The 27,150-nt window shown below is 38.8% G+C and overlaps 1 long non-coding RNA gene and 1 gene segment (V, D, J or C); one reads left to right on the top strand and one right to left on the bottom strand.

Moving 5' to 3' along the window:
* The window catches only part of LOC106825247 (T-cell receptor gamma chain C region C10.5-like), a 42,130-nt gene that overhangs the window by 8,589 nt on the left and 6,391 nt on the right, over positions 1-27,150 (top strand). The window contains 1 exon segment of the C gene segment in view: positions 21,271-21,310. Within this exon segment, the coding sequence occupies positions 21,271-21,310 (40 nt within the window).
* Positions 967-13,624, bottom strand: LOC139044763 (uncharacterized). Of its 2 annotated transcripts, XR_011501850.1 has the most exons (4): positions 13,404-13,624; positions 11,494-13,169; positions 3,803-5,272; positions 967-1,879 (listed from the first exon to the last, which is right to left on the bottom strand). It is a non-coding gene; the product is annotated as an uncharacterized lncRNA (long non-coding RNA). The 2 variants fall into 2 exon arrangements; XR_011501849.1 differs by having other exon boundaries at positions 967-5,272.

Here is a 27,150-nt window from a genome sequence, read left to right on the forward strand (position 1 = left end):
TGTAGTCTACTTTCAAACAATGAGGAAATTAAGGAGGAAAAATCTTTACTTCAGAAAATTGTCTAAGGTTGGTCCCTTTATTTTTATGGCTATCTTACCACACAGTTGCCACACATGTAGTTGATCTAGTTCCTGAAATAACTGCCACACGTGCACTCTCCATCTCTCCCTTCTAAGAATCAGGTTGTGCTATTAAGCGTGGAGATGCTATGGAAGCAGAATGAAGGAACACCAGGGGGCTCCCACGGCAGTGTCAGCCCCTTCTCAGGGGCACACTCAGGATTGTGTGTCCTACACCCCGTCCTTCGTGCTTCCTGACTGTGGTGCGTCCACAGTGGGAGGAACTCCAGGGCCAAAGTTTCCACAGACCCTGAAAGGAACATACAGAGTCAGAGAACATGAACCCTCTCCAGAGAGAAGTGAACAAAAAGATTCAATTAAGCCTCTCACAATATCGGTGCTAAATACTTCAAATGGATTCTTTCATTTAATCCTCAAAAGAACAGTGCAGAATTCGACTGAGGTGGCCACACAGGGACTAACCTCAGGCGATGAAGCTACTTTGACTTTGCAACAGACCGCTGGGATGTTTATGAGGGTGAAAACCTGGCCACGCTACAGTGATGAACAGGAGAAAAAGGGGCACCTTATCTAAGTGCTTTTAAAGCGACAAAATACTACGAAGGCTTTAAAAACATGTTTTTTGAAGAACTATAAGTAAAATTGAAGATATTCATCACATATTACCAAGAAAAATGTTGAACACAGAGCCCCTCTATACAGTAAGCTCTCAAATACATAAATGTATATAGACAAAAGACCAAAAGGACAGAAATTCCCCAGTTTAAAAAGTAGATGCCCCTGAAGACGAGTTGGTTTTAATTTCTTCTTGGTACTTCTACAGATTTTATACATTTTAACCAAAGGCTTGTAATACTTTGAAAGATATGTACACATATCTGAGTCAATATTTTATTGATTTATACATTTAATAATGAGCCTGTTTCTATCACCATATAAAATATAACTATATATATGACATGCTTAAAATTATGTATTTTTAATTTCCCATCTAATTATATTATTATTCTATATCTCCTAGAAAAACAAAAACTAAAAAACTACAATTAACCATAATGGTAATAGTGGTTCCACGAAGCAGGGAGTAAGCAAAATGTCCATGTCCAGCAATCCTTAGTTTTGTAAATAAAGTTTTATTGAAACACAACTTTGTCCATTTGTTTACATATTGTCTACCCAGCTGCGTTTGCAGTACACTGACAGAGTTGAGTAGTTGCAACAGAGACCCACAAAACCTGAAATGTTCACTATTTGGCCCTCTACAGAAAACAGTTGTTAGTCACTGCCCTGGAATGATATACTGAGGAGTGACATTTATTTTTATTTTATGTTTTCCTATTTCTCAACATTTCTTCAGTGACCCTTTGTTACACATCCACCCTCCCCATAGTAACTGTCTTACTCTGGATAAATTGCTTAACATAGCTTTGATTCATTTTCCTCATTTTAAAATGGATAACATAATTATTTTTACCTGAATAAACTATTGAGAAGAGCAACTTAAATAATACATATAAAGTTCTTACAATTCTTGGAGCATGTCTAATGCTCAATAAATTGAGACATTCTGTTGACCATTTGGGTTATTATTTCATATTCAAAAATAAAATTATTTAGACTAATACTCTAAGTCCTTGGTACTCAAAGTTGGATTCACGGACCAGCAGCATCTGCTTCGCCAAGGAGCTTGTTAGAAATGAGGAAAATCAAGCCTCAACACAGACCCACTGAAGCAGAATCTGCATTGCGCAAGGTTCCCGGGTGATTGCCACACACTTTCCATTCGGAGAAGCACGGCCTGGAAGGCAAAGAAAACTTGAAGGTAACACAATCCAACATAAGAATATGAGACTTTTCCTGAAAGGAATGAATAAAAAGTGTGGATTAAGCCTTTCTGAAGGAATAGCTCACAAACTCCTTGGAATAGTGTCATAAACAAGTCCTAAGACGGCCACAGGGGGACACCACAGGACAGATCTCAGAGGGTGAAGCCATGTCGGCTCCTCAGTACCCTCCCTGGGAATCCATGGGGAAGCTACTTTACGTTGCACTCAAATTTTTTGAAACACTATATGTCTACCAAAAAGAGTGACTTTCAAGGAATAAAGTTGAAGATACTAATTTGAAAATATCAAGAAAAACAGGAGATCATAGAATTGCATACATGGTCAGCTCTCAGATACATGAACATATACATTTTAATAAAATCAAGGTAATTAAAAACTTCTAAGAGTAGTAAAGCCTGTGTGATGGATGATTTTTATTTCTTTGTACTTCTACTGATTTAAAAATTTTTTTAAATGATCTCACTACATATTGTAAACATTCTAACGTTTATATTTAATTATTCATAAATTTTAGACATAAAACTATGTATAAGTCTGTGGTCAAAATAAATAGTATAAACAGGTCTATATGTAAATGACTACTTAAACTATATAAATATATGTTTATATAATTTTAAATTATATTCAGTCAAGCACAGCATAGTGACATTTCAGTCAACAATGGACCACACATACAACAGTGGTCCCATAGGATGAGTACCGCAGAGCCTAGGAGTGTAGTAGGCTACACTGTCTAGGTTGGTGTGAGTACACTCTATGATGTTTGCCCGGTGATGAAATTGCCTAATGACGCATTTCTCAGAGTGTATCCCAGTTGTTAAGAGACACATGACTGTATATGCATATAATTTAGGATTTGTATATAATCATATAACTTTATGTATATCTGTGTATGTATATGCTATAGAGGAAGAAAAGTATAAATAAATGTACTACAATGAAAATAGGGTTTACCCTGCAGTGCTATAATAATAATAAGAGTCTTTTACCATTATCTTTATATTTTCCCCTCTTCCTCAAAATTTCTTCATTGAGCTCCTATTACTTACTCAGGTTCCCAAATGTACCATTTGTGTGACTTTGGATAAATGAATTGACACCTCTTTGCCACACTTTCCTCATCTGTACAATGGTGACTAAAATAATACATCATAGGACTGTTGAGAAAAGAAAGTGAAATAATATATATATAGCATGCTGCCTAAAATATTGCAAATTCTTAAAAAATAGTAATTGTAATGGTTTCTATTGTAATCATTGCATACCAAAAATTACTTTTAAAGCATCTTCTCCGTATTGTGATTTTCATGAGCTAGGCTACAAGATCTAGGCTGGCTTCAAGGCCTTATCCATTGTACAGATTTTTCTGGAGTTGTCTCAAACAAGTGAAAGATATGAAATTGAAATTTGGTTTCTCTGAAAGTGAATATATATTGTGATGTCCAAATTAATATTAAAAAATGTATACCATGCTTTATGCATTTGGATTTTAATTTGGTATCCAAATAATGTCAGTCGTAATTTCAGTAATGGATATAATTATTGAAAAATACAGCTATGTTTCTTACATCTGGGTCCTGAATCCTTAGTAAATTTATAAGGAGAAAGGTTTTTGCTTTGAACACAAAACGCATGTTTTCACATGTACTGTATGAAAAACTGGAGGGACCCAGGGTATGTGAAGGAAAATGAAGCCAATCTCTGCATCAACCCCAAACCAATAACGATCAAGCATCTGTCCTCTGATCTGCTGGACACCCCTGGGGCACTGAGGCAACAGCAAGCTCAGACCTGTCTTATCTGCAGCGAGCACAGAAGGGCCCCAGGAAATCATGTGACCCAGCCAAGCCAGGTCACACCCTCCTATCCCTGACCTGTGTCATCTGTGCATCAAGTCCTTATTTTCCTGCCTTCTTAGCAGGATGTCATTGCTGGAAGCATTCATCTTCTCCCTCTGAACTCATAGCTGCTCCTCAATCGCTTCAACTCTTGATGAGAGAGCAAGGAAATTCTTTAATGGTGCACCTTATACATCAGGTGTTCACATGGATTTCTCTTTTTTTGCTTATATTTTGTTTTTGACAGTTAAAATTGGATCAACCTGAAATATTAATTCAGAGAGAAAAACATACAAAGTCCAAATACTGCATAGGGTGATATCTAGCCACGTATACTGGTTGAAGCACAGCCTGAGATATTTTTCCCAGCAACATCACCTGCTCAGGTTCAATTAGGTGCTGCAGCCAAAAACAATGTTCCCAGTTCCATTTTGACCTTGAAAACAAATTTGCAGGAAAATGAAATGTGGGTATTTACTACTGTGCCTGCCTGCCTGTGGGTGCTTACTACTATGCCTGGTGTGTTACAACCGCAGCCATGAGAAGTTCCAAGACAACCCACACAGAATCCCCTTTCAGGTCTGTCCCTACCCACAGCTTTCCCAGGATGAGCAACATGACCAGTTCCTCAGCTGTGTTCTCGGTGCTGACCTCCACTTCCCGGTACGCCTTCCTTGAACCTCTGAAAACTTGGATTATGTTCATACACTAGGACCCACATAAATCAAGTCAGGTACTATTTTATTTTACTATGTAGAGATTACCTATAAGTTTATATGGCTCAGATTCAAAGGAAATCATTGAGTGCCAGGAAACATATTGGCGATGTTACAAATCTTATATAATCATCACTTTTGCAATGTCATGTCCATTTTTTTCCACTTTAATATGAATAATTTGAGGCTTAGAGAAAAAAATAACTTTTTAAGTTTCGTATCCCATGCTTCTTCAACTCTGTCAGGCCATCCTGAAGTTTAGCATTTATTTACTTCACACTTATTGGAGGAGAATGTGGGATAGAGCTCACACCTTCTGCTCCGGAAAGGAGGGTTATAGAGCTTCCCACTCTGTGGGGTCATGTTATAGCCCAAGCAGCACCCTTGCTTTCGAACAGGCCTCAGATCCGCCTGGGGGGCAGTGGATGATCCCACAAGCAGGTGGATACTCCTATCAGGATCCTTTCCCTGGGGTTCAGCTGTGAGCCTGCTGAGGATCACGGTGGCTGTTTATTCCGAGATGCCGATCCTTCTCAGTCACTGTGCTAAAGCCTTCAGTTACAATTCTTCTCACACTTGTGACAATCTGTTGACATTGGTGCTCTCACGATTCATTTTATAAATGAGGAAGCAGGAGCCCAGAGATGTTATTTACTTTGCGGTCAGGGAGTTACTGAATGGGGGTGGAGGGCTGCGTTTCTGACTTCGGTGTCTGTCCTTGTAAGCACAGTGTTATCCTGCCTCTGAGACACAGGCTGTAGAAATGGCATGTAATCTGTGGTTCCTACAGCTAAAGAGAAAACGAGCTGTTAGTCAAAAATAATTACTGAAACAAACAGATGACTGTTCTATGCCAAGTGTGAAGTTAAGCGTTGTCTTCCCAGAATAAGTATTAATGCTATGGCTGATTTGATGCCCAAAATATAAAACAATTACAAAATATAAATCAAAACAATAACATATTCTTTTCTTTTTTTTTTAAATAATAGAAATAAATGAAAAAAAGAAAAAATTTCCTTTAGGATACTTCTAATAGGACATCTGCCTTTGACGTTTCTAGAACACATCTCTAGAGCAGTGTCTATTCATTTCTGTACTGTCGATGACTGCTTTTGAGCCACAATGACAGAACTGAGTAGTCATAACAGAGACCTCATGGCCTACAAAGTCTAAATAAAATATTTCTTGTCTGACCCTCTACAGAAAAAAATTTGCCAGCCCTTACTGTGCAACGTAGGGTTAGAAAATGAGTTTGTAACTATAACTAAAATTCAAAATGCAATAAAAGAAAATATTGATAAGTTTTAGTACATGAAGTTGAAAACAAAGCTTTCATGGTAAAAAGCAATATAAGTAAATCGAAAGACAAATGACAAAGCATTAGAAAATATTTGCAAGATGTTTAGCAGATAAAGGCCTACTAGCCCTCATATAAAATACATTTTAAAAATAGAGGCAAAACCTTATAACATCCTACTGGAAAATGACAAAAGACATGAAAAGCCAATTTATGCAGAGAGATATAAAAATAGCTCTTAACCATATTAAAACATGCTCAACTTCACTTATAACAAGGTAAATGCAAATTATAATTACATTGAAAGACCATTTCTCACCCATGAGATTGGTAAGAATTTAAAACTTTGACAATATACTTCATTGGTGAAGCTGTGGGTGAAAACAGGTGCTCTTAGATATCGCTGGTGAGAATGCAAAATACAACCTTTTCGTAGGGGAATTTGGAAATATCTAAAAAAAAATTCATCAGCGTTCACCTTTCAACCTAACAAAAATACTTTTAAAAATTTACCCTGAAGGCACAACTTTCAACAATATGAAAAGACGTATGCACAAAGTTATTCATTAGGTAACTGCAAAATATTGGAAATTACATAAATATCCAAACACAGGAGATTGTTTGAATAAATTACGGCACATGCACAAATTGGAGGACTATACAGCAGGAAAATAGAATGAGTAATGCAGTCAACTTTAATTCTATATGCTGGCAACTTATAATTGGAAATTGGAAGTTATAAAATAGTACCGTATACAATAGCAACAATAACCATATCAAAAAGCCTGTACAATATTTAGAGGTAAATTTAACCAAAAATGTGCAGGATTTGTGTCCTGAAAACTTTGATGGCAGAAGTCAAAGAAGAGCTACATAAATGGAGAGATATACCATGTTCATGGATTGGAAGACTCAATATATTTAAGATGTCAAACTTTCCACAAATTGATAAATAGATTCAATGTAAGACTTTATCTAGAAATCATAAGCTGGTTGTAAAATTTATATGAGAAGGCAAAGGACATAGAATAGACAAAACAGTTTTGAAAAGATTTTGAAGACTTGTTATTAAGCTACAACGATCAAGACAGTGGATATGGGTGAAAAGATTGGTACGTAAATAAGAGAAACAGAAAGGGAATCTAGAAATAGACCCATACATAAATGGTTAATGTTTAACAAAGGTGCCAGGGAAATCCAACGGAGGAGGGATAGACTTTTCAACAAATGGTATTGGAACAATTGTTCATCTATGTGGAAAAAAATAAACCTCAATCCATACGAAACACCATGTACCAAAATTAACTCAAAACGGATTAAAGGCCTAAATTTAAAACCTAAAACAAGAAAACATCCAGATGAAAATACAGGAAAAAAATCTTTATTGCGCGGGATTAAGCAAAGATTTCTTAGGAGAAAAAAAATCAAGAATCATAAAAGAAACATTTGATAAATTGCACTTTCTCAAAATTAACATTTCCACTCTTTTCAAGACTGATAAGAAAACGAAAAGTTAGGGAAAAAATATTTTCAAAACTCATATCATAGAAAAGACCAGTGTCCAGAATATATAAGGAACACTGACAATTCACTCATAAGAAAAGCAACCCCTTAAAAAATGGGAAAAAGGACCAAAATGTGCTTAGAGATGTAGAGAGATGGAAATGGCATTGCTTCCATTTTATGACAACTTCACAAAAAGTTGGACAAACTGAAAATTAATGATATCGCTTGAACCCATTAGAGAATTGAGTTTGGAGGGCAAGTGACAAACAAAATCTGGAGACAGACAGGCACTTTCAGGGAAACAGGGGAGCTGAGCATTTGGTTACCTTGGACAGATGTCATCAAACATGTTAAGCTGGTCAGAAAATTAAACCAGAAATTTGTAATGAAATAATAAGAGCTGAGTATAGAGTAGTAAGAGAGTATGAACCCTTGGGGACCACAAATATAGGGCGTTTCCCACCATCTTTTCCAAAACCCCACATGATTCTTTCAGGGAAGATCAGTGAGAATCCACAGAAGGCTTCCTCCTTGGTGCTGGCTGCAGGAGACTAACAGCAGCCACTGCCAAAGTCCACCTGGACCTAATCCATCCCATCTCTACTGTAGGAACTGACTCTTCAGGGGAAGGCATGGGTGAAATCCCACTGCAGTTAAGAGAAGGGAAATGAAGCTACCACCAAAACTTTGCCCAGAACCATCTCTCTTATCTCCACAAAGTGACAAGTTTTCATCTGCAGGAGGATGGACATCAAAACCACACCCTGAAGTAGGTGGATACCTATTGCATCAAGGAGAGGGGTACGAGAATTAAAAATGTCCTACCTCTGGAAGAGGGGCAGGGACCCTTCCGAAGGCCACATCCTCAAGACCCAGTTTCACTTACTTCTTTACAACAGAGTCTAAATCAAAATATCAGAGAATGTCTCCCTTCCCCACCTCTGACTATGCTACCAAACCTTGAGGAAAAATAACAGTGGATACAGAAAAATAATAGCTAAGAGAGCTTGAAGAAACAGACTACCTATGGGGATCATAACAAAGGCAAGACTCAAAGCCAAGTGAGAAGACAAAAACAAAGTATGACTAGAGAAATTTTAAGCCTCTGAACCTTAATAACGACAAACTCAACCCTGATGATTTTGCAACAACAAACTACAAACCCAGTGTAACTCCCGACTAGGCTAACACAAACCCCCGCAGTGAAGACCTAGCAGAAGGAAAGCTGTTCAATTTCAAGCACAAAATATGTTTACCTCAGTACATATTGTGCTATAGAATACGTCTAGCTTCCAACCAAAAGCTTCAGAGGCGTACAGAAAGGCAAGAAGTAGAGAGAAAGCAATTAGAACCAGATTGCGACCTGACACAGATGCGGGAACAATCAGGGAATTTAAACTAAATATGAGTAATACGGTAAAAGCTCTGATGGAAAAGGTGGACAAGATGTAAGACCAGACTGGTAATTTCAGTAGAGAGATGGAAATTATGAGAAGGAATCAAAAGAAGGTGAAAGAAAGAAAAAACACAGTAACAGAAATGGAGAATGCCTTTGAAGCGCTCACCAGTAGACTCAAAAGAAATAAGGAAAGAGTTAGTTAACATGAAGATAGGCCATTAGAAGTTATCTAAACTGCAATGCAAGGAGATGAGAGAGAGAGCGAGCAGAATATCATAAACCACAGAACAGGACTGTGGACAATGTCTGATTTTCAAACATATTTGTAATTAGAATCCCAGAAGCAGACGAAAAAGCCAAGGGGGAAGAAGAAATGTTTGAAGAAATAATGGCTGAATATCTACCAGAATTAGTAATGGACACCAAAAGCTAAGATAAAGAGAAAATCTTGAAGACAGCCAGAGGGGAAAAAATCGTGGACTTCTGTCAGAAATAATACGAGCAAGAAGACGTTGGAGGGAAATCTTTAAAGTTTTGAAAGAAAAAAACCTGACAACCTAGCAAAAATATCCTTCAAAAGTAAAGCAGAAATACAGACTTTGTCAGAAAAAACAAAAACTGAGGGACTTCGTTGCCAGCAGACTTCCTCTATCAGAAAAGTTAAAAGAAATTATTCAGGCAGAAAAAATATGATAGAAATCAAAAACTTGAACCTACACAAAGAAATGATGAGCACTGGAAATAGAATAAATGAAGGTAAAATATAATCTTTTAAATCTTATTTTTAGTTTCTTTAAAATAGGAGTTGGCAAACCTTTTCTGCAAAGGACCAGATAGTAAATATTTTCAGTTCATGTCCATGTAGTTTCTGTCCCAGCTACTCGGCTTTGCCATTGCAGCACAAAAGTCATTTCTACACTTAGACCTGGAAGGACAGGGAATTGTCATGACAGCTGGGAGGGTATCTGTATTGAGAGGCCACCCGACAGGAGCTGTAGCCTTTAGTCAAGGGACCCAACCAACCTGTCCTAGCTGAGTTCTCCAGAAGGTGCCCCTCAGAATTTGAGTGTCAGTAGTTTATTTGGGAGGTTCAGGCAGACCAGCAGGGCAGTAAAGAAGTGACACAGGGAAGGAAAGGCAGGTGATAAAGTGTATTTTAGTGACCAGCTGCCTAGTGAGCAGCTGGAGAGTAACGGTGTTCAAAAACAGTGATAAATGAAATAATGAATTTCTTGTTCTGGTCTTATGCTTTGTGGAGCTGGTCATGTAAAATTAATAAAATCTGTGAATGATCCAGTGTGGAGGTGGAGCAAGGAATCTTGCTAAGGGTTAGAACACGGCAAGGAAGTCATTACAGAGTAGAAAAATGTTCATGGTATCATATGAAGTAATAAAGACAGAGCATAAAATTGAATATACAATATTAGTCTATGTGAAACATTTTAAAAAGGGACAGGGGCTGGCCCCGTGGCCGAGTGGTTAAGTTTGCGTGCTCCACTGCAGGCGGCCCAGTGTTTCGTTGGTTCGAATCCTCGGCGCGGACATGGCACTGCTCATCAAACCATGGCAGCGTCCCACATGCCACAACTAGAAGGACCCACAACAAAGAATATACAACTATGTACCAGGGGGCTTTGGGGAGAAAAAGGAAAAAAAATAAAATCTTAAAAAAAAAAAAAGGGACAGGAATTAATCCATAAGGCAATACACCAAACTGTTAACAGTAGTTGTCTCCGGGTGATGGGACAAAAAGCGATTGTTTTCTCTTCTGTTTGTGTTTCTTTATGATCTGTACTGAGTATGCATCCATTTTTTACAATAAGAAATAATGTTTTTTGTTTCAAAGATATGTTAAGGTACTCCAAGGGCACCACATTTCTATGGTTCCTATTTAATGGTACATTCAAAAATAAGAGAATCTGAAATGTTTCCTTTGCCTGGGTTATTTAAAGCATAAAGCTGGGTCATACCTAAGTAAGCTCTCCCTATGTCCACGGTTGCCTGACGAAGTGTAGTTATGTGCAATGACGTTAGAATAGGACAGTTACCCAAGAGGCTCCTCAAATGGAGACTAGGTTCTCTCTCTCACTCCATCTCTCCCTCTGTCTCTCTCTCTCCATCGCTCTCTGTTTTAGACCAATAAAGGACTTTAGTCCTTTAACCAGAAAATGGCTTCTTCACCTTAACATCATCGGAAGGTAAGAATCACACAGTGATGAGAGAAATCTGCTGATGAGTGGAGACAGCAGAGCTATTTCCACAGGATGTTTTGGGGAAATACCATGGGTCCCTTTCATGGGTGCCTGCAGTCTCTGGGTCTTAGCTGTGTGTTCAGAGCACCACTTCCTCTGACTAAATCAGCTCTCAGATTAGCTCTGTGATCATTTCATTATTCAATCATCTCTCCTGACAGGTGCGGGCAGAATGCTGCTCCTGTCACACGTCATTTTGGTGGCCTCCTTTTGGACTTGTGAGTGACTCTACCCAAGGGGTATCTCACTCATTGGAAGGGAGGCCATAGAAAGCGTGGACGGTCAAACCAGCCCATTCAGGTGGAAGAAAGCCACATTGGCATTCAAACTAAGCTGACAAATTCCAGACCCCAAGCTTTCCATGAATAGAGAACAAACGTATACTGTTTCAATGAATATCAAAATTTCCCTAATTTTTGCTTTCATTTTTCTTTCAGATACAAGTGAAGACATCCTAATAACACAACTCATAACATCCATTACCAAGAAAAAAGGAAATACAGCATTTCTTGAATGCAAAGTAAAAAGAGATGACTTGAAGAAGAATGCCCACATACACTGGTACCGACAGAAGCCAGGCCAGCCTCTAAGACGAATTCTCTACATTTCCTCAAATGAAAATGTCGTCCACGAACGAGGCGTCAGTGAGGACAGATACGAAGCCAGGAGACGGCAGGGCGATCCGTCGGCGAGCCTCAGGATCCACCACGTCGAGGAGGCGGACGCGGGGCTGTATTTCTGCGCCTGCTGGGACACACGGCAGGGACGTGCGCCTCTGTCGCTGAACAAAAACCCTCCCACGTCGTCACACCTGTGCAAACACACACACCTCCCCTTTTCTCGCTCCCAGAGGGACCTGCCTACTGTCACAGAGGGCTTTTCTCCTGCACATGCATCCTGAGCAAGGTCTGACCTCAGAGCCCATGGACTCAGTCTGTGGTGCTGCTTTCAGTTCGGTTAGTTTATTGTGTAGCCTCACCTCCCCGGGGCCTGGGCTGGCTTTTGTAAGTGTCCCAAATTGTCCCTGCATCGCCATCTATGGGAAGCCTACTGGGAAGGAGGCCATAATCCAGTGCTGAGAATGATTTGTTCACTTTCAAGGAGGGGAGGGAGGGAGGGAAGGTGGAGGATTGTCCAACGAAGGGAGGGAGGAAGGGAGGAAGGGTAGACAGAAGGAAGGGAGGAAGGAAGGAAGATATGAGGCCTTTTGAGTAAGATGTGCCTGGGTTTCAAATTCCTGCTCAGCCACTCAGTGACACTGTGACTTAGGGAAGTCACTAGATCGTTTTCCTTCTGTTATTCCAGTTTCAAGTGGGCATGGTGTTGACCTCACAGGGTTGCTGAGGTTTCATGTATGAGCATAGAGGTCAACGAGTCACAGTGTCCTTTCCTGTTATAGCTCAACCGCCTCACTGAGCCATCTCAGCAAAAAAGAGAAACTCTTTAAAAATAGCATCTTACAGTGTCCTCCAAACAAAAGTAAAGCTTGGCTTTAATTCTGACAAACTAAGAATTGTGAAAAGGAAAAGAGTGGAGGGTAACAATCCGTAGTATCGAAAGCAATAACTACAGAGATTGTTAATATTTACCAAACTTTGTGAACTTTCTGCAAACTACTGATCTATAAAATGTATATACTTCTGCATAAGGTTGTGGGATTATTATCTCCTTTGTTACTATACACAATAGTGATAATTTCCTTCCAATTCTCATGACAGCCATACAAAGCTCCCACACTGTCACAAAATATGGTGAAAAATCAATAACTCAGGAAGTGAGAAAAAGCTCAAGAATAGGCATATTTGAAGCAATATGTAAAGGAAAAATGGGAGGGAACTTCTCCCAAGGAGAACTTAACATTGAATTATTATAACAGGTGTTTTGATGGGTCTCCCAGGATCTGAGAGTGCCTTAATACCAGGCAAGTGATAAAATAGCTGCGACAGATCTTACTGAGAAGGACTCATTGGTTCTAGAGGAAACCTTCCTGCCCCATCCCTGACTCCACAGAACAAGGGCCACCACTGCATCCCTGGTCCTGATTCACGCCTGATTCACAGAGTGTCCATTCTGACCAGTCACTGGCAATGCCAACCCCATGAATTTTCCTTGTGTCTTTGGCTTGAGTTTGTAGGTTGGCTTTTTTCCTTTCTTGTCTGTTCGTTGGTTTTATGTCCAGAGTCAACCTCTTCAAGTGCCTCTGAGTCCTTTCCTTGCTTTTCAGATGGAGACACTGAAAATAGAATATCTCAGGATCAACTCTCCTCTACCCTGAGACCAGATAAAACAGGGCACCTAAGTTGCAAGCTGTCTGGGGTTCCCCTAGAGAATGCCACTGAGCATTGGTACCAACATAAAAGAAGGGGAGCCCCTGAAATGAGTCTTTTATGGCTTAACCAAGAATTGAAAGCAAGACAAACCTAATTACCAATGGGAGACAGATAAGACAGATAATGGAATCTTTTACCTGACCGTCAATAATCTCGCCAAGTCTGATGAAACCAGCTTCTGCTGTGCCTGCTGGGATCTCACAAGGTCACTGAGTCAGAAGGGACCTGTAAGAAAACCTTGTCTATTACTAATCCTCAACTCCTTTCACGCTTGAGCACCACAATAGACTCTTCAACGCTCTTAATCATAGGATCACAGGCTGTTGGGACAGGAAGGGCTCTTAGAGCATATTTAGCCCAATGCCCTCACTTCGAATGAGGAAGCTGGGGCCCAGAGATGGTGAGTCCGAAGCTAGTTAACCACAGAGGTGGGGCTACACCTGCATTTCAGGTTCTCAGTCCAGGGCCGTTTCCTGCCTCTCAGTGGTCAGTGTTGAACTTCTTTCAGCAAAACTGCATTTCTCTCAAAAGGAAGCTTTGACAAATGTGTCTTGTCTTCATAATGTTATCCTCAGAACATCAATCAGGTCTGATATGTAGACAAAGTATGTGACTGCCACACCGTTGAGAAGGGATAACGGTCAGCAGGAGAGGGACCCCCAGCTGTGTCTACCTCCCTGTTGTTTTCCCATAGCTATTTACTCCCCTTCCTTTCTGTGGCTTCCTGTCCATTCTGAAAACCCCAATAACTGAAATAGTTTCCCTGGCATATACATCAAACATATGGGCGTGTGGGAGGTGGAGATTGGTTTCTTTACAAATACATTTGTAAATTCCTTGCCAGTTACAGAAGGACCTGGCAAACCAAGGCCTCAATTCCTACTATTCACTCTGATAACCTGGGACCAACCCTAACTGGATGGTCACACACGTGGTTCCAAGTTTGGTAGCCCTGACCCGCTTTCTACTTTGCTAGAGTGACTCAGGACTTTTTCATGTCCAAAGTCTTACCAGCCACACCTTGAAAATACCAATTATGGTAATAACAACAGAATCTATACCATCACTTTACAGCTAAATATCTGTTTTCTTGGATGTCTAATAAGTAGCCAGAAAAAATCTCTGGTTCCACTCCCAGTCTCTCACCCTAGTCCCCACAGTTTGTGTTATTTTTCTCCCTAAACTCCCCTAACTAGTAAAGGACAAACACAGTAGTAAGAATGTTTGTCATTCTTGAATGACATTCTTGAAGAATGCTTCTGTTTCCTTGACCTTCCACATCCTTTGCTTCCTCTGGTATTAAGAGAAGGAGATGAGGAAACCCAAATATTTTTTAGACAGTTCCCATGGTGTGAGATCTGAGAGGAGGAGACAGGAGACCCTGGGAACTGTGGTTTCATCTGCCAGAAAGTGAACCACAGACTAGATCAAACCCCGTGGGGCACCACCTGAGTCTAGAATTGGCTGTCAAGACAGAGCCCCCAACCAAAACTCTTAGATCCAACACAGAGAACTCCCACTCCTCTCTCCAACTTAATGCCAGTTTAGAAACTCTTTATTTTCCAGCTTACACATGCAGAGTAATCAGCAAGCCCATGACAGAAATAGCCACTTAATCAAAATTATAATTATAATTCTGAACTGCACTCCCCAAATGTTTCCATGGACACTTCAATCTCCTAGTGTAACTCAAGGACAAGCAAAAAGAAACTAAATTGTGGGATCGAGTTGTATATTTGGATTAAACTAGACTCAGTCCCCACAGGTTGTTTTGCTGGGTGCTTGCACTGACTGCTCACTGCTTTTTAGAATTTGCAAATCAACCCTTTCACCTACTTTTAACCTAGTTTGATATTTCCTGTGATTCTTAGAAAGTAGCATCCAATATCTTATACTCGACCATTTGAGATAGAGATCCTCTATATTATACAGATCTGGAAGAGAATTGGAAACTATGTCCCTGCCACATACATCTTTCCAACACCCAAGAAGCGTGAAGTAGTTGAAAGAACAGGGTTTGGAATCCCGTGAACTTGAACTCAAATCCAGGCTCACTTTGAACTGCTTGACTCTCAATTTCCTTCTCTGCCTTTTAAGAGTAGTAACTACTGTATAGGTAAAGCTGAACAGAGATAAATGTGTGGATGGTGCCTAATTCATAGCAGACCCCATCTTTATGCATTTTCTTTCCGTTCAGCACTAGAAACCCCAGCTTGTGGCCTTGGAGCAGACAGAAAGAGGTGGGAAGGACATTCAGATCTAAGGTTGAGTGTTTATTTCCCAAGAGAGATGTTTCCACATGCAAGTGCCTTCCATGCACGTCTGTTCAGAACAGACAAACGCACACTTCTTATTTTGAAAAAAAGAAACACGTACTTCATTAAACATGTTTTGCCTGTGGGCGTTGTATAAATTAAGAAGTGTCCCTTTTATCATTATATAATTCCCATCTTTTTCTCTCGTTATCTTTTTTGTCTTGAAATCTGTTTTGTCTGATATAGATATAGCTACACCCACTTTGCTTTGGTTGCCATTTGCTTGGAGTATGGTCTTGCATCCCTTTACTCTAAGTCTATGTTTGTCTTTAGAGCTGAGATGTGTTTCCTGGAAGCAGCATATTTTTGAATCTTGCTTTTTAATCCACCCTGCCACTCTGTGATTGTTGATTGTTGCATTTGATCCATTTACATTTAGAGTGATTATTGATATTTGAAGGACCAATACTACCATTTTATCTTTTGTTTTCTGGTTCTATATTTCCATTGTTTCTTATTCCTTGTGTTTCTGTCTGCCATTTCACTTTGGTGGTTTTCTGTGATGTTTCCTCTCAGTTTATGTTTTGTGCCTCTGCTCTGATTTTTTGTTTTGTGCTTACCATGAATTTTGTATAAAAGATCTCATAGATGAGATAGTTCTTTTTCTGATAGACTCTGACATCCATTAGCCTATGCAGGTTCCGTCTTTTTCCTCTTCCCTTTTTATGTTTTTGTTGTCACAAATTGTTCTTTTTTGGTTGTAAGTTTGTGACCAAACTGATGTTGTTATAGTTGTTTTTGATGACTTCTTTCTCTTTACCCTTTATGTCATAATTAAATATTTACTGACCTATTCTGATATAGAGCTGCAATTTCCTGATTCCATCTGTCTATTTATCTTCTTGCTCAATGCTTTGTAAATTTGCCTTTTTGTTTCAGGTGGGAGGACTTGTTTCAATATTTCTTGTGAGGAAAGTCTAGTGGCGATGAATTCCCTCCGCTTTTGTTTGTCTGGGTAAGCTTTTATTTCTCTGTCATATCTGAAGTATACTTTTCTTGCACCCAGTATTCTTGGCTGATGGTTTTTGTCTTTCTGTATTTTGATATATCATTCCACTCTTTCCTAGCTTGTAAGGTTTGTGCTGAGAAATCCACTGAAAACCTGATGGGGGTTCCTTTGTAGGTTATTTTCTTCTCTCTGGCTGACCTTAATATTTTTTCTTGGTCATTGACTTTTGATAGTTTTAATATTATATGCCTTGGAAAATGTCTTTTTGCATTGAAGTAATTAGGAGTTTCTTAACTTCATGTACTTTCATGTCTAGTTCTTTCCCCACGTTTGGAAAATTCTTGGCCCTTATTTCTTGAGTAATCTCTCTGCTCCTTTTTCCTCTCTTCTCCTCTGAGGTGCCTATTATCCTTATGTTATTTTTCCTAATTGAGTCAGATATTTCTCATAGAAATTCTTCATTTTTAAAAAGTCTTAGTTCTCTCTCTTCCTCCACCTGAATCATTTCTATTTCTATCTTTGATCTCAATAATTCTCTCTTCCATATGGTCTGCTCTATTTTTAATGCTTTCCATTTTATTTTTCCTCTCATTAATTGTATCTTTCATCTCCATCATTTCTTTTTGTTCTTTGTTCGAATTTCAGTGTCTTTGGTGAAGTACTCCTTCTGTTCATTCATTTTATTCCTGAGCTCACATACTGTCTTTCTGAGTTTTCTTGTACTTTGTTGAGTTTCTTCATGACAGCTCTTTTTAATTCTCTGTCAGATTGTAATCTTCTGTGACTTCAAGTTTGGTTTCTGAAGACTTGTCACTCTCTTTCTATTCTGCTGTGTCACTGTAGTTCTTCATGGTGTTTGAAAAATTGATTCTTGGCCAGCGCATTTGTGGTAGCAACTATCTTTCTTATTTGGGTACGACTTTGGTTCTGAACTACTTTTGGCTGTACATGAGTGCTGGCACTTTCCATCCTCCACTGCCTCTGCTAGAGATGTTGTCAGTGCCCTCATTTTGCCACTTGTGCCTCTGAGGTTGCTGATGCCTTGCTGCTTATGATGTCCCTGTAGTCTCAGGTGTTGCTACCAGAGTCATCAGGCTGTGAGCACACTTCTGCTGCATCCAGGGTCACCTGGGCCTTGTGTTCCTCCACTGGCTCTCCAAGGGCTCTATGGGCTCAAGTGCTGCTGCCCCATGCATCACTTGTGCTGCTGCCCACAGGTTGTCTGTTGGTGCTGGTTGCACTGCTGCCAGGGGTGCTGATTTCTTAGGTGTCACTATCACTGCCAGGGGCCCGGGGACCCAGGGACTTTTATGCAGCCCCCTCTGGTGGTGGAGCCATTGTCAGGGGTGCCACAAATTGGTGCTGGATCATTCTATGTTTCCTGAAGTCTCAGTTCACAGATACCACTTGCTACTCCTGGAGGAGGGACAGGGGTTAAGCTACAAGTGTTGTTGCTAGTCCTGCAACCTCTGGTCACTGTGATGTGCATTTTGAGACCTCATGTCTGGGCACACTGCTCCTAATGGGGAAATCCACATCCTCACTGCTGGAAAGACTAGGACCACTGACAGGAGAGGAGGAGAGGCCTGGGTTGCTGGCACCATTCTGTGTTCTGAAGCCTCAGGACGTGTGTGCCACCCACCATTCTGTTGTGCTTTCAAACCTCAGGTCAGTGCCCCCGACCCTGCTGTGGAAATTCATGACTTGGATGTTGTCCCCACTGCTGGAAAGACCAGCACCATTGCCAGAGGAGTGGGAGAGGGCTGGGTCACCAGCTTCACTATGGGTCCTGAATCCTTAAGATGTGTTTGCCATTCGGCACTGCTGTAGGGGACAGGGGCCAAACCATGAGTGCCCTGTTTGCCTTTGCAGCCTATGGTCACTGGCATGTGCGCCAGTGTGAGGATTCGTGTTTTGGATCACTACTGGTAGGGGAAGGGGAGGGGGAGGGGGATGCTCTCCTTTTTCCACTGCCTCCTGGAGGTCCGTCCACTCACGTTCAGATGTATAGATTCATGAATCACTCAGGCATTCTGATGTGCTGTGCAGAGAGTCCGTTTTTGGTCAATGGATGTCTGACTGGTTGTAACTTAGAGGGGAGATGCAAAGGGAACAACTCACTCTGCCATAATTCTGGTGTCACTCTAGTGCCTGAACTTTTGTATCATCTGTTCTAGACACATTCTTCTCATTTGAACCTTACAAAAGTCCAGAGAAATAGATATTTTCATCTCCATTTTAAAGATGAAGAAACCAAGGCTCTGCGAGGTACCCAAGGACACATCACTAGCAAGGGAAGGACTGGAATTAGAACCACATCTTTCTGATTTTAACATGTCTTTTTCTTCACGTTCAATATCTTTCATGGTAATTTGATTGATTTTACTTGGATCTTTTTAAAACTGTAGCAAATCTGTTAATGTTTATTGCACTAGCCCTTCCATCCGCCTCCATGTTGCTACAGTAATCATGAGTCTAAGGATGCCTCTTAGTGGCTTATGGCGATCATCTTAAAACATGTCTCCTTCATTGACATTGCTTCCCTGACCAACACACCTTTCTGCTTATACAGTGATCTTCTTAAAGCACAGATCTGATCATGTCACCTTTCTCCCTAAAACCTTCAGGAAGTTCTCACAATTTATTGCTTTTTAAAAATATTTATTTGAAAATACTGTAAAAAGTGAAAACTCTCTACATTCCTCCTTCTTAAAAATTAAATATTAACTTCAGTTGCCTCCTACCCACTTCCCATTCCAAGCTCTTCTACGCAATGGACACAGTCTCCTACTTTTGCTTTCTAGTCATATCTCTGGATGCTTTTTAATTTAAATGATAATCTACTTGAAACCTATTTTATGTGATATGAAGTAGGGAGCTCTTTTTGTTTTCCCAACAGATAATTGATAGTCCAAAGCCATTTTTAAAGTAACCTATCATTTCCCTACAACTTAAAAATGCCAAATCATATTTTAATGTTGACCTATACTTTTAGCATTTTTCTGGAGGATTTCTGTTTTGTTTTGTTCCATTATTCTTGCATCATTGTCAAATTATGTTAGGAGTTTTGAAATAAATGTTAAGATTTACTACACCAAATATCTATTCACTATTATTTTTCAAAAAACTATTTTTCAGTTATCTCCTATTTATTCTTCCTATTAGAATTCAAAATCAACTTATGTAGCCCATCCCCAACCCTTACAGCTTAGAACCAAAACCAAAATGTTGTCATAACTCTGATTGAAATTGCAGTTAACTTATATATATATAAATTTAGGAAAGATTAGCATCTATATGATATTGAGCTTTTCCTTCACAAAAATGGCATGTCTTTCCACTTATTTGGGTTTTCTTTTATGCCCTTTAGTAAATCTTATACTGTTTTCTGCACACTGTTCTTGCATTTTAAAAGATTTTATAATTGTTTACTTACTCATTTGCATTTTATTACTTACATCCTTCATGGATCTTGAAATATTGACAGCTCCAAAAGTGCCTGTTAATTCTGCTTGTGGTCTTGGAATAAGGAAAAACAAATGTTAAGGTATCAGACCAGGATTAAGTAGGCATTATTCATGTCTCCAAAAGGTGCAAAGGGTATTTGATGGCTCTGAGTAGTAATAACTTGAAATTCTCAAAAAAAAAATCTCTTTTCAAATCTAATTTTCATCCAGCCCTCTCATGCTCTCCTATTGTGTTGGGGGCTGTGAGCTGCTGTGACGGGACAGTTGGTCACTGTGGCTATCTCATACCTTCATTGTCATGGACAGAGACGATGTTTGCTCATGGGTCTCAGGCTGAGGCAGGGTGGATCTGAAGTGGACAGAGGGATGCTCAGGGCCTGTCTTCTCTGGGTCCTGGCAGATGGACAACTCATCTGAACTCAGAGGAACACTTAGCTGCTTCTGGCAGTTCTTTTCCTCCTGATCCAAGATTACAATTAATAAGAATACAGATTAATCTTAACAATAAGATTACAGAATAGCCTCCAAGAGGCTTTTCAACATATCAAAGAACCAGATTTTGTTTTCAATTTTTAGTTCAAGTAAGGAAACATATTTTTCATAGGAGATATACTTCTATAAATTTCTTCTTTTATTCCAGGAAAAATAATGTCATCACAGAACTTATTTTCTCTTTTGGCAGTGCCTGGTAAAGAATCATGCTGCCAAATGTTAAAAGTGGCTTTATTAAAAATGAAGAAGTTTGTTTACGTTTCTTGAGTATATTTGTGTTGGCGTATTTGCATTTCAGTTACTGAAGAGTTTCTTCCTGTCGGAAATACATTCCCAAATCGCTAACGAGGCAGCCCTGGTGTTTCTGAGAACAGAAGGGCCTTCCCTTTGATGTGATCTCTGAGCACTTTCAACACAATTGAACACCTGGGGAAAAAAATGTCCTAATTCTCTGAATGCTTTTCCTGGTAATTTAGAAAAGCAGTTGGTTGACCAGTTAGGCCTAATCTCTTCTTTTTCTGCTCTTATTCTTTCTGTTTTCTATCTGGACTTTTTGATGATTAATGCCTTCTTGGAAAACAGACTTTTGGGTCAATTTATCTGAGGCAAACTTATAAAATATCAGATGTCATGAAACCTATATGCAAGGACTTCCAAAGGAACCCAGAAGAACACATTGCCAGTACAAGGCTATTCAACTACTAGTCATATCATGAAGCTTAGGAGAAAGCTGAATTTTTGTAGAAGCTGTAACCAGTGTGATAGCTCAAGCTGGATCAAGATATTTGGAAAAGGGACTAAGCTCGTAGTAACTCCCTCTGGTAAGTAACTTTTTTTCTATTTTTATCCTACTGATCAACAACTGACTGATGCTTTTTAGAAAAAACAATTTAGGATCTCCCTTATCTGACCACCATATACTTGGCCTCAGCATGTGAACAGCACGGTTGCAGCCGCTGGTCTCTGTACGTGAAAACAAAACTGCTTCATTAATGGTTTGTTCACTTCCCTGATTGAAAGCAGATTGAAATTATACTTTTAGAATAAACACACAAAATTGTAGACTCAGGCTAGAAATAAAGATATTTTGAGGACCACGTCAGTAAATCACTGGTATAAGTTATTGGTTCAAGATAATTTTCTTGTAGAAGATCTTTTAAATGAGAGACACTTTTATTAATTACTTCTTCTTTATATTTTGAGATAAAACATAATGCTCCTTTCTCCCAATAACTGGAAAAAAACCTATATTATTGGTTTGCATCGTGTCCTTCACAGCGGTGCAAAAATTACTTCTTATAGTAAACGACTATAGAAAATTAATAAATCCCACTTCTTATTGACCTGGCTTCTTAGAGGTAGGCTGAGATCAGTCAAAATTTATGCTACCACAGTTCTTGTTGTATTGCTCAGTGATGGGCCAGTTTAAGGGAATTTGTAAGCTCAATAAGCTCCATTTTGACTCCAAAGTCCATGAAAAGAGTCTGCATGGTTTTACGTCCTCATTTACTCTTTTACTCTGTCAGCAATCATTCACTGAAGATGGTTTCTGTGCTGGATCCTGGAGATAAAAGAGGGCACAAGACACAGATAGAACAAGTCCCAACATTGCCAAAGCTTCTAGTGTAGTGGATAAGTGCTCTAGATTCTGGCTTCATTGGGCCCCATGTTCTTTGGCCTGTGGCTGCGAGAGAGCCAAGAGGTCTTGGATTCATGTGCTCATTTTCTTTTTTAATTTAGGTTATGGTTATTGCTAATAAAATCCATATATTTTGTTTGGTTGAAGAATTTGATGAAATGGCCTCTAACTATCCCATTAAGGAAAATAATATTAGCTAATATTTGCTGATGGCCAGACACCATGCTAAATAGTTTCAGTGGTTTAACTCATTCCTCAGCAGTCCTGTATAGAAGATCCTCTTATTTCCATTTCATAGACAAGCAAACTGAGGTTTAGAGAAGTTCAGTTACTTGCCTAAAGGCACATGACTAGTTACTATGTCAAAGTTTGGGATCCAACAGAGACTTGTCTGTTATAAAGTGCTTGGTCTGGACTTTTATGTGATATTAGAAACATTGTCATATTTTTTTTTTTTTAAAGATTTTATTTTTTCCTTTTTCTCCCCAAAGCCCCCCGGTACATAGTTGTGTATTCTTCGTTGTGGGTTCTTCTAGTTGTGGCATGTGGGACGCTGCCTCAGCGTGGTCTGATGAGCAATGCCATGTCCGTGCCCAGGATTCGAACTAACGAAACACTGGGCCGCCTGCAGCGGAGCGCGCGAACTTAACCACTCAGCCACGGGGCCAGCCCCTGTCATATTTTTATAGTCTGAATATTTACTCTTCTGTAGCCTGACCTTGTAAGTGGACTCTTTAACTAACTGCTTCATTAGTAACTGCTTACAATTTATATTAATATTCATGTGTGAAAACAATAGTTTTCTTCTAATCATGGCACTTAAGTTACCTCTCTCTTTTCCAAAAAAGATCATGTAAATCATATTGAATATGCATTTATTAAATACTTAAAATAGGATTCTTAGGGTATCTCTGTAGAGTGACAAGTCATTTTGCCACCATTCCACTCAATTTTCTTTCTGTATTAGCATCAAATTAGCCAGAAATATTGAAGCTGGTAAAAGAAGCGTAACAGTTGTACTGTATTGCATTACTAAATTGCGTAACCCGCAGCTGCTTTTCCACTATGATGAGACAGCTGCAGAAATACCTAAGTAAATAGGATCCTCTGATGAGCAGCACGGGATTTTAATTCAATGCCCTGGAAACGGGAAGTTATTTTCAAGTGAAAAGGAGCAGTCTTTAAGCAAGCAATAACGTAAGAGATCATCGTTGAGAATGCACACTCGGTAACAACTCATCTGATCTGCTATCAGTGGGAATTGAATTCTGAGAAAAAGTTACTTTAGTATCAATCCAGAAACCCCCATTTCAATACACATAAATCACAAAATACCTGTAAAACATATTGAATATACACTTATTAAATACTCAAATATATTATTTCTATTATTGCTCCTCTTTGGAAATTAAAGAAACAACTCTAAATTACACTCTAGGCAAAGAACTGACTTTATACATGAAAATCGTTTGATGAAGGAGATTTAGAAGATTCAGGCAAAATGAGGAGAAAAGATAAAATCATACTCTCCAACATACGTGCGGCGAGATGGGAAAAGACATAACCCAAGCTGCACAAGTGGGGAGGGGTCAGTTCTTCAGTTCTTGACTGCACTCATATCTAATGTGATTTTGCTTGAGTTTCATCTCTGTTAAACGTTAGCTGGGCCAATCTTTATATATTTATATAAATATGGAAAAAATATGGGTACAATTTTAAAATAGGCACAAAGGGAAATTTCTATAAAGGCTTTTCTGATAGTGGCAAAAGGATGGCAGGAGAAAGCATTTGGTCCTGGCACACAGCTCTTTGTTACAAGTGAGTTTTCTTTAAATTCTGTAGCGTAAGTTGGGGAGGAGAGGCAGGTAATGCAGGTGCTACAGGTTAGAGTGTTGGTGCTGGCTCAGAATTCTTGGATTAGACCCAGTTGTGTCGTGAATCACAGTGGGATCTCTGGAGAGGTTGGTGACTTCATCCAGGTCCTTGGAGGCAGTTCTCTGCCTGACCCAGCACACAGGACATTAACAAGGAATTGACTAGTTAGAGCAACTGTGGGTCTGTAAGGGGTGGAGATCTTAGGTCCATTTGGTATTTCTGTGTTGAAATATTTGTAAAGAAGTGTAGATATTTTATTTATTTGATTCCCAAAATAACCAATGGAAAAAAATGAACAGAAGTGCTAAACGTGCCATTTGTTCAGAGGATGATTAATAGTAAGCATCAAAATAATTAACGACTATATTCAAGAATGTCACAAGATGGGTTTATTTTTTCTAAATTCAGTTCAGTAAATTTGTTCAGTCCTCATTAGCCTTAAAGATGAAATTTTGCCTGAATGAGGGAGAACACCTTGCAAGGGTGTTGCTAGCCTATTGAAATGAAAGTTTTTAGAGAATTGTCACAAAGCAGATCAAGCATTGAAAAAATGAAGGAAATTTTATATTTTGATTTCTCTAGTAGATATGATCATGTGAACAAAAAATTCGTAAGTTAAAAAGCAACTTTCTGGTGGTCTTTTTGTCAACTGACTACATACTCAGTATAAATTGTAGCAATCAAATTAAACAATGGTGACACAGATATAATTCATGACATCCTGAAAAATGTTTTTTAGGAGAGTGTGGTGCAAGGAAAAATATAGGCTTTGATCCTGGGTCTGTCACTTTTGGTATAATCATCCTTTAGCAAATAAATTTTGATTCATTCATTATTTCTTTATTAAAATTGTAAATAATATATGCTCATTATGGAAAAAATTGGAAAATACAAAAAAGTAAAGAAAAAATTAAAATTTTATATTGACGTGTATCACTGTTAACAGTTTGACGTATTTACATCCGTTCATTCCATCTATGCAACAATCATCCTAATGGGATGTTTTGAGGATTAAATGAAATTAAATATGAAAATTACCTACCACAAAGCTAAGGACAATCTTGGAACAGTTGGTGATAAAAACGTTGATTCCTTCTCCAGAATTCGAATTAGTACCTGGCTGAGTTCTTTATGAGATCAGGAGTATAGATAGATGTATTAATTACCATCTAGTCTACAGGTCACTTTAGAACAAACGATCAGTAATTGGAAAAGCTTTCAACTTCTAAGATAATTACTACTTGCTTCTATAAATGGTTACAATATAATAAGCATTATCTCAAATGTTATTAATCTGAGTATAAGGTGATCTCGCATTTTCCAGCAGAAATATCTGGGAAGAAAAAAAGTGGTTTTTTTTTTTCCCCATCACTTGAACATATAAACTTATGGTGATAAAGATAAAAGTCAAATATCCACTTATAATATTTAGTTTCTTACTTGGATTATAGCTAGCAAGTTAAAAATTATATCAATACAAATATTTGTTGAGATATATTGCCTTTTTGTCCTTACATTTCACCAAAAATTTTGTTCCTACTCTTCACATGAATCTGAAACATTCTCTTAGAGCACCTTTCTGGGCCGTCTCAGGGGTTGAGTGTCTGTTTTTGGATCCCTGTCGGATGATGTCACTGGATATTTTATCTAAAGAGGCAATTATCCATTTACAAAATAAAAATAAAGCATTTTTTTCATTATTCTGTTATCCTATAAATGTGCAACATAAGCATAAACTGTAGAAAGTTTAGTCCCAAGTAATATTTACAAAATACGTGTTAAATTTCTTTATTTTCTTTCACAAGTGAGCTCCAAAACTGGCATTAATTGTGTTCATTTCAGTTTCATCTCACTTGGAGATCCTGGCCAAGTAGTATTTTTTGGTCACAGCAGAGTATTAGAAAAGCATCTTTTAGTATGAGAGGTTCCCAAGGACTGAAAGATAAGGCGACCCCTGTTTTCTGAGGAATAATTTTGGGAAAGAAAGCCTCACCTTATGTTCTGGCACTTTTTTTTTGAATTCTGCATGTTTTGTGTCTACAGCACAGTGCTGTTTGCAAACACATTCTCCCATCTGTCATGTCACATTCATTTTAGACTTCTCTAATCTATCAACCCCTGGGGCGGAAAAAGAAACAAACTATTTGTAATGCACAAACTATTTGTCATTTATTTCAGCTGCCTATTTCCAAAATCTACTTGAGAAGACCTAAAATCAAATACACAAATGCAGTCAGACCATGAAAGAAAAATAGAAGTTCAAAACCACTAAGGAAAGCAGAAGAAAAAAAGGCCTGTGAATATCTAGTGAGAAGCACAGGGTCAGTTTTTATACTCAAATGTAAGAGAAAAATTTGGTGGAATTCATGATCTTCATTAACTGGTGCAACGAAGCACACCAAATTTTCAAATAGGGTGTGTCTTTCCCACCATATAATTGGAAAAGTACTTCAATGCATGAATCCTTTAGGAGAACAGTGAAATAAGGAGTGGACGTTGCCTTTAACATCCATTTTATAAAACGGAAGAAATGGTCTTTCAGCAAACCCATTTTATCCCACCACTGCATCAATGCTATGGGCATCATAACATTGAGTGTCATCCACAGATGGTGACCCTCAGCAGATACAGTCAGGCAGGTAACAGTTAGTGTCTAATGTGACAATAGGAGGATTTGAGGACAGACCTCCTTCCATCTCTCTAGTCATTCTGCCTTGAAGGCCCACTGCCAGGAGTTTCAAGCTGAACTTTCTGGATAAGCTAGAAAGATAGCTTGAGTGAGAAATTTCTGGTGAAAATTTGGAATGCAAATAGATTGTGCTGTTGATCACGGAAAAGAGCTATTTGTTTTGGACAACACAGTGAAGCAGTTCCATACGCTGCATATTATTAGGCTTTAGCCAAAGTTCTCGTTGATTTTCTTACACTGGGAATACAGAAGATAAGACAAGACAATGATTGCCTATTAATTGTGCGTGTGAAAGGCACGTTTCCTCTGATGACGGCTTTGAGAAATCCAGGCTTATTACAGCAAAGTGGAATGCAAACGAAGGGACAAGTCTTCATGCTTACTTGCCACGGATCTAATCCAAAATACTGAATCCCTATTAGCAAGGTTTGGTCACATGAGATTAAAATGTCATGTTG

The sequence above is a fragment of the Equus asinus genome, chromosome 1 (genome assembly GCF_041296235.1).
Source record: "Equus asinus isolate D_3611 breed Donkey chromosome 1, EquAss-T2T_v2, whole genome shotgun sequence".
Classification (NCBI taxonomy): Eukaryota; Metazoa; Chordata; class Mammalia; order Perissodactyla; family Equidae; genus Equus; species Equus asinus.